Genomic DNA, 10,087 nt, shown 5'->3' with positions numbered 1-10,087 from the left:
TTTAAACTTTTTTTTAAAATTTTTTTTTTTTTTTTTTTTTTTCACAAAACTAACAGCCCCAGGCTTTGGAACCGTTGCTGTGTTTATTTATAATTTAGAAACCTTTTTTATTTTTTTATTTATTAATTTTTGGAATTACTGTAACCGATTTCCTGCGGGCATTTTACTTTTAGTTTATTCCCAACCACCAATCACACCTCCATTATATTTGAACGCTGTTCTCGCCAATTAAATTTTTTTTTTTTTTTTATTTATTTTTATTTTTATAAATTCATAATAGCGATAATAATGGATAATGTAGAAAAAGAAAAATACCAATTGGACCACGTTGGGGTACATTGGAGGGTTAGGGATTGTAGATTATTAGATTTTTTACCATATAAATGCGAATGGGGAAAGCAGTATTGTCATGACCATCGGGATCCAAAAGCACATGATTGTATAAAAAAAAATGAAAAGATAAATAAAATAGTGCATCCTTGTCCGATATGCAATTGTTTAGTTAAAGTTGATTCGGTGGCTTCAATCGATCAAGTTGTAGGTATAATAAATCAATTCAAATTGATGCTGGAATATTAGTACTAATGTTTTTTTCATCATAGATTTCAAGGCATATAGATAGTGGTGAATGTGGTAAAACTAAACCTAATGTACCTAAAAGTTATGCATGTACATTTAAAAGTTGTAAATCTACCGAGTTTGTAAAAGTATTGTGTGATAAATGTAAAGTTAATTATTGTTTAAAGTAGGTCATAGGATATTTATAAATACATCTATATTATTGGAGGTGTTATGGTTTTAACATATTTTTATATAATTATTATTTAAATAGACATAGATTTCCATCAAGTCACATGTGTCCAGGGAAACCAATAAATAATACATCAACTAAAACAGCAAAGGCATCATTTACCACAACATCAACAACATCATCATATAAAAATATTAGCGATTCACAATATCATACTGAACAAAAAAAACAAAAAAATGATTTAACAAGTTTAAGAGAAGAACAAAAACAAAGATATATTTCAGGTGATTTAGGGTACTTAATTTTATTATTTATTATCGTTATAATATTATATTATCATAAATATTACAATGGTTACAGTTAATTTTAAAATACACATAGTTCATCATTTTAATTTATTTTATAATTTTTATTAAATACTTGTATACATATAGGGAAATTAGGGTGATTCAGACTAATGGATACAGAATTCAATCAAATTTTAAAAAGACAGATACTTTAAGAAATGTTAAAGATTTTATAAATATTAATCGTACTGATGGTACTATTCCTTATGCAATTTGTAAAGATTCTTCTGGCCAAACACCATTTTCTATTTCACAACTTGATTTAACATTACAACAATTAAATTTACTTCCAATCTCAACTTTATACATGGTTGTAAGTAAAAATAATTTATTTTCTTTAAATAACAGTCAATATAACAAAAAAAGACCAATCGAGCTTATCATTATAGATGATGATGATTAAGGTGTGTTCAAATTTAATTAATAAAACATTTACTTTTTCAATTTAGCCTTTAGACAATAGAAGCGGAGGAGCAGGTGGTAATAACAACAATAACAATAATACAAACCAAGAGGGTTTACTATCTTTTTTAAATCCCTTTAAATTTTTCAAATAGTTAAATTAAATTTAAAATAAATAAAAGATAAAGTAATAAATTAAAGAATTTAGTTATTTTATTTTTTTTGTTTTTTTATAAAACTAAGAATAATTTATTTTATTTGCTATTTAAAATCCTCCTGTGTATTTTAATAAAAAGTCTAATAATTTCTCATTATTGTATGATCTGGCAGTTGAGATGAAGACGCCTACTCTATCTCTATACTGGGAGGTGTTTTCATCTCTTAAAAAGATACCATATTTTGAAAATACCTTTTTAAAAATTTGTAAATAACCTTTTTTTGCTGCTATTTTTGTCAATAGGTTGAAGTTACTGACTTGATTTTTTTTAAGAAAAAAAATTATTAGTTTTTCTAAAGATTTGATGGGAAGAATGGCGAGTATATTGTACTCCTGAGAAAAAAATTTAATATCCCAATAAGTTGGAAATTGCTCTAAATATTCGATGCCTTCTTTAATACGGCCACAATAAAAAAGAAATAAAATTAAGATAAATTCGAAATTTCTAGATATTCTTGATTTAATGATATTATAAAATAAATCTTTGGAGATATTGGTTGATATTTGATAAATAAGCTGAGTTGGTTTTAAAAAATTGTTTTTGTGATAATATTTGTTTTCAAATATATCATGTTTTTTTTGGATTATGATATTGAGGGCGGATAGATAGGGGTTGGTTACTGGTAGGGAGCTATTGCGCTTTAAATCATTACAGTTATCGAATTTATATATTGATGGGTATAATAATGCTCTATATAATATAAACATATAAATATTTAAATTATCAGAATAAACTATTCTAAATTTTTTCGAAGATTGTTTCATTAGCATTTCATAGTGTATTAGAACATCTTTATTGTTGATATATTGCCAATTTTCATTCCCATCTTCAAAATAGAGATTTTTCTCGAAGAAATAGTCAAGTGTTTTGGTATCTGAAATAGATTCTAGAGCACTTTGTTTAAAATATGTACAATTTAAAAACGGCTTTAAATTCTTTTCATAATGATCTTTAAGTTCAATATCGTTTCCAGAGAGTATTAAATTTGCTAAATATCCCAGAGATTTGGGTGATCGAGTATTATTGATAAATTCTATTTTCTGTTGTTTATTTGAAAGTGTAACTTGAAAAAAATCTTGCACCATAGATAGTGTTAGTGTTTTTCCCTCTGATACCAACATATCTTTTACTCTATCAATTTCTTTAAAGTAATAGTAGTAATCCATTGGTTTTCTGGTTTTTGATCGTTTTTTTTGGTATTTTTTACTTATATGAAATATTATTTTATAATAATTATGTAGTAAACCTATTAAATGGCTTATATCTTGTTGATTTGATGCCTGAGTTTTGTGTTGTATAATTAAATCCCTAATGGTGGAGTTTAATTGGTTTTTTGTAAAGTGATTGGATGTGATTTTGTTTGTTTCTATTATTAAATTATAATATTTATATGTATCATTGTTTAGACCATTATTATTATTATAGTAAAGGGTGATTATATATTTGTATATTTTGATAAGTTTTTTCAATTTAAATGGTTCCACCAGAATGTTGATATATACTTGACTTCCAAACATATAGTTATTGAATCTAAGTCTAACCAGAGGTTCAATGAATGATTCTGAAACATGACCATAGTGTTGTTTAAGGTAGAAGAGCATCTTGATATCTAAATAGCTGTTAAAAGAGAATGATGTAACCGGAAAGGTATTCTGAATTTCTTGTGGACTAATTTTAAAATGAAATATATATTTTTTAAGTGCTGCTAAATTACAACTTTGAAGAATTGACTCTATCCATATGTTCCAATCTTTGAAATTAATATTTGATTTTGTAAAGAGTACATCATAAAAATCTCTATTATCTTGGTTATCTTTAATAATGTTTTTGAATATTTCTATTATATCATGGTGTTCATTTCTGAATACATATTTGTTACTAATTATTTTATCTTTTATTATATATATTGCATTTGTGAATTTATTGAAAATATATTCTGTACCAATTAAATCATCATAGCTACATGATTTTTTTAAAATAAAATTTGAAAATATTGAATTGAATATTGTTTTATTTCTAAAAACTGCCCAAAATAGTTTCTCCATCAAGGAAATGTTTTCAATTATTAAAATGTTGTTATTTTTATTAAATGGGTTGATACTTTTATTTTTTATAATTTCTTTTTCTATTTCGTTATCTAATTTTAAACGATTAATTATTTTATTGTACAAATCTTTTTTTCTATAATTAAATCTAAAGCACAGTGATTCTCCTATTTTTTTCAAATTCTCTTCTGAATACTCCTCTATTTTTTTTTTTTTAAATTTTTCATAGGTAATTGTTTCCATTTTATTTTATCTTTTAAAATTGATGTATATAGTTTTAATTTTATTCATTTTTCTTATTTTATATAATAGATTGCCAAGTTTATAAATATTAAAAAAATTTTTATAAAAAAAATTTAAAAAAAATTAAAAATTATAATTTTGAAAAATTTAAATTATTATATGAAAACTAAAAATATATTAAACAAACAGGTTATTGGACTAGTTTTTTTTTTATTTTTTTTTTTTTTATTTAATTGTTGTAAATACAATCAATTATTTTTCATTATTATTTTATTTTATTTTATTTTTTATTTATTGATTCAAAAATAATTATTTGTCATTTTCAAAATGCCACAAAAAAATTAATCATCAATTTTTTAAAATTATTTTTTTAAATTTTAAACGATTTTTTTAAATTTAAATTTTTTAATACGAAAGTGAAATTTCTTTTTCGTTCTAATAATCAAATTCAAACAATAAGCAATTCGTAAATAATAAACAATTATTTAATTAAAAATAATTAAAAAATAAACAATTAGGTAAAAAAAAAAAAATAATGTCAAATCAAAAAAAAATAGAAAAGGATTTAACATCGTATGTTTTTTAAAAAAAACATTTACAAAAAATTATAAAAAAAATGATTATATTAATTTTGTTATTTATTTATTTTATTTATTTTATTTAGATTTGTTAAAAGTATTTTTATTTTAAAAAATTAAATATTTTTTAAAAAACTTTTAGTATTAAATTTTTTTTTTTTTTAAATTAGATTCTTTAGTTGGGGGTACAGCAGCAGGTATTTCAAAAACAATAGTTGCTCCAATTGAACGTGTAAAATTACTTTTACAACTTCAAGCAGTGTTAACACAAATCCCAGAAAATAAGAAATACAAGGGATTTGTTGATTGTTTCGTTAGAATTCCAAAAGAACAAGGCGTTTTGGGATATTGGAGGGGTAATATGGCAAATGTCATAAGATACTTTCCAACACAAGCATTAAACTTTGCCCTAAAAGAAAAGTTTAAAAAATTCTTTGTTCGTTCTTCACCAAAAGAATCCCCAATGAAATTTTTTATTGGTAATTTACTTTCAGGTGGTTTTGCAGGTGTAGCTTCTTTAGTATTCGTCTATCCATTAGATTTTGCAAGAACTAGATTAGGAGCTGACACCGGTATAGGAAAAGGACGTCAGTTCACTGGTTTAGCAAATTGTCTTTCATCAATTTATAAACAAGATGGTTTCCTCGGATTATATCGTGGTTTTGGTGTGTCGGTAGGTGGTATCTTTATTTATCGTGCTGCTTTCTTTGGAGGATATGATACTGCTAAAGCAATGCTTTTAAGTGATCCTAAAAAATCATCTTTTTGGGCATCATGGGGAATTGCTCAATTGGTTTCAACTGTATCAGAACTTGCTTGCTATCCATTCGATACAGTAAGACGTAGATTAATGCAATCTGGAGGTCCTAATGGGATGTACAGCTCTTCATTGGATTGTTGGAAGAAAATTGCCCAGAATGAAGGTTTAACTGCTTTCTTTAAGGGTGGTCTTGCTAATATTGCACGTAGTTCTGGTGGAGCTTTGGTATTAGTTCTTTATGATGAAATTCAAAAGTTCATGGGTTTTGAGGGAGGTGTTGGAAGTGAATAAAGAACCAAGAAAACACTATCATTTTGCTATTATTAGCATTATTATTTTAAACTAAAAAAAATTTATTTTTTATCAATAAAAAAATTTCTTGATTGATTTAAACAGTTCAAATAAAAATTTTAATTTTATTTATCAAAATCTTTTTTTATCTGATATTTAATTTGTTATTTTAAGTTTCCTGAGTGTTTTGATAAAAAGTCCACTATAGTACAGTTATTGAGTTATCTTTTAATAATAATACCATATTTTGAAAATACCTTCTTAACAATTTGTAAATACCTTTTTTGTTGCTATTTTGGTAAAAAAGTAATAATTTATGAGTTGTTCTTTTTTAAGAAAAACACCAATTAGTTTCTAATGATTTTTTAGGAAGGAGAAGTATATTGTACTCTTGGGAATATTATTAAATATCCTAATAAGTTAAAAATTGTTCGACAGGTTTGAATTTGTAAAATGAATAAATAAATCTTAGGAGGTATTTTATAATTAATTTGAGTTGGTATTTAAATAATATTGTTAATCTTTTTTAAATACATAGTTTTTTCTTTCCCAACTTCTCTTCTGAATAATCTTCTATTTCCTTTTAAAGCTTTATTCCATTTTATTAATAATTTTTATTTATTTATTCAGCTAATTTTTTAAATTTATGGTTGTGGGTGAGTGACAAGGGCAAAAATCTGTACAAGATATATAGTTATAGTGGCTTTTGGTTGAAGGATGGTGATTACGGTGGTGACTCAAATGTTGAGAATGGTGACCCAAATGTTGAGAATGGCGACCCAAATGTTGAGAATGGTGATAGTTTGAGGGTGTTTTTTGAACAACAGCTTTAGCAGCTGATGTACCAGAAGCAAAGGGAGCAACTGATGTAACTTGAGCACCTGAAGCAATTGGTGTAGCTGAATTAACTTGATAGCCCATAGTAATTGGTGTGCCTGAGGCAATAGGGGCAACTGATGTATGGACAGCAGTAAGATAACGTTCAGCATAAGGAAAGGAAGATGGGAGTTGTACATTATCGAGTAAATCGCCTGATAGGTTTTTGTTGATAATGAAAGTTATCAATTTTACAATTCTAAAATGATTTTCCATATTTGATCTAAATGGAGTATTCAAAATTTTGTATCTCTTGTACTTTTGGGATAAATTTTTTACACATTGTCTACTTGAAGATAACCAATTGTTGAATATCTTTTCATTGTTATCGAGATTTGGTTGGCCTTTTCCTTTCTCTATTGGGCAAATTAATCTTTCTTCCCCAGAGAAATATTTATCTGCTAAGATATATTCATTTGGCTGTGATATTAACGAAGAGTTATTTTTTAAAGATTCACGATAGAGAGTAGTATCATCATAAGCTGCAGGATAAGGACCATGAAGGTGACATATCGTACCATTTGATATATTAACAAGCATTTGGTACTTTAATTCAGCTTTATTTCCATGTTTGGCAGATTTAAATTCAGAATCATGAGTTTGGAAAGGAAAACTTGCATTTTCGATAGCAGTTAAACAATAGGCACCAGAATTTTTTTCAAAATTTAAATATTTGACACCTTGATTATCAACAAATCTGTTCCTAATATCCTATTAGATAATATCAATAGAAAATAAAAAAATTAGAATTTATTGTTTTTTTAAATTAATTTTTTTTTAATGATTATTATAAATTAACATACAAGCTGTGGCATAGTATCAGTAAGAATCTCTAGACAACTCCATAAACGTTCTCTTAAATTTTTTTCTGATATTGAGTAGGTATTAGCGAGTACAAACATAGATTGATGGTTGGTGATAAAATCCATTAGTCTGATAAGATCCTCTTGATAGAATATTTTTAATGGAGAAATAATATTCCATAATGTTTTCATGGTATCCCTGTTACAACCAAGTAACCTTGATATTGTAGCATCTGAATAATCTTTAATGAGTTTTCTTTCACTTAGTTTTTTACCAGCCATAGTTTTTTTTTTATCATAGAGATTGTATTATATATATTTTAGTTTATATTATAAATATTTTATTTAATCTATTATAAAATATATTTTAACGAGACATATATATAGTAATGGTCTATTATAAATTAGGATTTTTTAATTTTACTTTTTATTATTTATTTATTTTTTTAAATTATATATTATTTTGGGTTTTTTTATTTTATTGTATGGTTAAATTAATATTATAATAATAATAAATATTTTATTTAAATTTGGTTTATTTAGAAATTGAGGATTCTATTTATTTATATAAAAAATTATTTAAATAGTATTTCGAAATTTAAAATCTTATAAAAATTTTTTTTTTAAAATTAAAAAATAATAAAAATTTTATAAAAAAAAAATTAAAAAAATTAAAAAAATTAAAATTAAATTTATAAATCGGGTCTTTATGAAAAAAAATTAATAAATTAAAATCTTATTTTCTTGATCTTAATGAATTTTTTTTTGGTGTTTTTTTAATTTAATTTTTTTTAAATTTATTCCCTTTTAATTGATTTGAAATTGTAATTGATTATTTTATTTTTTATTATTTGTGGTTAGATATTATCATATTTTATTTTCATCAATAATGGGAAAAAATAAGATAATTGTGCAATGCTTTTATTTTTATTTTTTTTTTTAATTTAATTTATATTTTTATTTTATATTAATAAATATAACAATTTTAATTATAAAAAGTTTTAAAAAACACGATCATTTTTTATGATATTATCTGAAACAATAAAAATTCTTAATGAACTTGGTAAAAATGATTCATTAATTGGGTGAGAATAGCGAGGACAATTTAATTCAAAATGTTTTAATGTTTGTGGCAATACATTTTCATTGATGGGATTATTAAAGCAACTAGCTGTAATAGACCCTTTGTTTCCAATAATTAATTTTGAAATTGAAGAAGGCAGGGATCCAGGTAAAAATAGTTGATTGAATCTATTTCCAAAAATCAAAGTTTTTAAAGATTGCGGTAAAATGTCAACAGGTATTTGATTATTAAAATTATTACCAAACTCCAAGTGGACCAGTTTCAAAGGAAGTGAATTTAACAATAGTTTTTGATTAAATAATGGAGAGAATACAATTTTTTCCACATTAGATGGTAATGAATTTGGGATGATTTGTTTATTAAAAAACTCACCAAAATTCAAATTCACTAATGAATGAGGTAGATAATTAATTTGTTGATTGAATTCTCCAAAATCTAACGACTTTAAATAATTTGGTAGGTAACCATCTTTGATAGGTTTGTTGAATCCTTTATTTTTTTTTTTACCCAAACATAGAGAAGTTAGACTCTCTGGCAGTAAACCAACATCCAGATCTTTTAAACCACTTGATATACAATTTAATTCCAACAACCCAACTGGTAATGATATAATTCTAAATGAGTCTACATAAACATTAATTTTTAGTGATTTTAAAGATTTTGGTAACATATCTCTATACAAATTATGAAATGAAGCTGTTTTGATATTTAATATTGTTACTGATTGTGGAACTGAGTTTATTTCTAATAAAAGTGAATTTGTATCTAGTTCTAATATTTCCAAACTATTCAAACCATTCAGTGAGTTTAAATTCAAATCACTATGAACTGTACTAATAATTGATAATTTCTTTAAATTTTTTGGATATAGTCCGATTAATTTTGGTACTTGTGACATTGTTAAATCTGTTAATGATGAGGGAAATATTGATTCATCATATATCTGTGTTCTTACTTTCAAGGTTTTCATAGATTGTGGAAGGATACCTATAACACTAGTATATGCCCAAGCTAATCCAAGGTCTAGAAAAGTTAATGTTGGTGGGAAAAAATCTTTGATGTTCCAAAAACCAATGGTTGAATTAAATGTTAAACTTGTAACACCTGAAGGAATATAATAATCATTTTGATTTAAAAACTTAACATTTTTAAATGTTTTAATAGAATCTGGAAAATTTCTTAAACAAGTAACGTTGATATCTTCATCAAGTGGAAATATGATTGTATCAACACTATTTGGTACTGATGCTGGATCTATTGAAGTAAGATATGATATATTTTCTGGTGGTGTTTTTGAAAATCGTCCAATTTCAATTGTTTTTAATATTGGAAATGAGAACCTGCTTAATGGTAACTCCAAAGTTCCATTATATTTTATTTCTTGTATATAACTAAAATATTCTCTATACTTTAAAATTTCTATTGGATCTAAATTTAATTCAATTTTTCTATACTCTCTAAATAGTGATAGATGTGTATATATTTTATGATTTAAATATTTATTTCGATAAACTTTAAAAAATAATATTTCAAAATTTTTTTCACTTTTATTATAATCAACCATTTTTATTTTTAAATAATTCAAAAAAATCTAAAAACATTTAAAAAAAAATTTATATTTTTTGATAAAAAATACAGAATCGTTCTTTCGTTTTTTATTTAAAAAAAAATTTTATTTTTTTTAAAAAA

The 10,087-nt window shown here is 24.3% G+C and overlaps 5 protein-coding genes across 5 annotated transcripts; 2 read left to right on the top strand and 3 right to left on the bottom strand.

The window, feature by feature from the left end:
• The first annotated feature begins 280 nt into the window (after positions 1–280).
• DICPUDRAFT_96926 (uncharacterized protein) lies at positions 281–1,734 on the top strand. The gene is made up of 5 exons (XM_003285044.1): positions 281–537; positions 603–745; positions 833–1,045; positions 1,186–1,411; positions 1,548–1,734. The coding sequence occupies exons 1-5, from the start codon at positions 289–291 to the stop codon at positions 1,653–1,655; spliced, it is 939 nt and encodes a 312-aa protein (XP_003285092.1). The 5' UTR covers positions 281–288; the 3' UTR covers positions 1,656–1,734.
• A 31-nt stretch (positions 1,735–1,765) lies between these two features.
• Positions 1,766–4,006, bottom strand: DICPUDRAFT_76039 (uncharacterized protein; the record flags this gene model as incomplete). The annotated part of the gene is made up of 1 exon (XM_003285022.1): positions 1,766–4,006. The coding sequence occupies one exon, from the start codon at positions 4,004–4,006 to the stop codon at positions 1,766–1,768; it is 2,241 nt and encodes a 746-aa protein (XP_003285070.1).
• A 535-nt stretch (positions 4,007–4,541) lies between these two features.
• On the top strand, positions 4,542–5,635 carry DICPUDRAFT_86546 (uncharacterized protein; the record flags this gene model as incomplete). Its single annotated transcript, XM_003285043.1, has 3 exons — positions 4,542–4,583; positions 4,671–4,674; positions 4,755–5,635. 3 exons carry the CDS (start codon positions 4,542–4,544, stop codon positions 5,633–5,635), a joined length of 927 nt encoding a protein of 308 aa, XP_003285091.1.
• A 630-nt stretch (positions 5,636–6,265) lies between these two features.
• DICPUDRAFT_76037 (uncharacterized protein) lies at positions 6,266–7,596 on the bottom strand (the record flags this gene model as incomplete). Its single annotated transcript, XM_003285021.1, has 2 exons — positions 6,266–7,222; positions 7,315–7,596. The coding sequence occupies 2 exons, from the start codon at positions 7,594–7,596 to the stop codon at positions 6,266–6,268; spliced, it is 1,239 nt and encodes a 412-aa protein (XP_003285069.1).
• A 719-nt stretch (positions 7,597–8,315) lies between these two features.
• On the bottom strand, positions 8,316–9,962 carry DICPUDRAFT_148944 (uncharacterized protein; the record flags this gene model as incomplete). Its single annotated transcript, XM_003285020.1, has 1 exon — positions 8,316–9,962. The coding sequence occupies one exon, from the start codon at positions 9,960–9,962 to the stop codon at positions 8,316–8,318; it is 1,647 nt and encodes a 548-aa protein (XP_003285068.1).
• Positions 9,963–10,087: the final 125 nt, after the last annotated feature.

The sequence above is a fragment of the Dictyostelium purpureum genome (genome assembly GCF_000190715.1).
Source record: "Dictyostelium purpureum unplaced genomic scaffold DICPUscaffold_37, whole genome shotgun sequence".
Classification (NCBI taxonomy): Eukaryota; Evosea; class Eumycetozoa; order Dictyosteliales; family Dictyosteliaceae; genus Dictyostelium; species Dictyostelium purpureum.
This window is presented reverse-complemented; position numbering and strand designations above follow the sequence as displayed.

Excerpts from the sequence above, each read along its gene's own strand:
- DICPUDRAFT_96926 (XM_003285044.1), top strand. The coding sequence starts at position 289 with ATGGATAATGTAGAAAAAGAAAAATACCAATTGGACCACGTTGGGGTA. Across the intron at positions 746-832 it reads AAAGTTAATTATTGTTTAAA|ACATAGATTTCCATCAAGTC; the intron begins GTAGGTCATAGG and ends TTATTTAAATAG. Across the intron at positions 1,412-1,547 it reads TCTCAACTTTATACATGGTT|CCTTTAGACAATAGAAGCGG; the intron begins GTAAGTAAAAAT and ends TTTTCAATTTAG.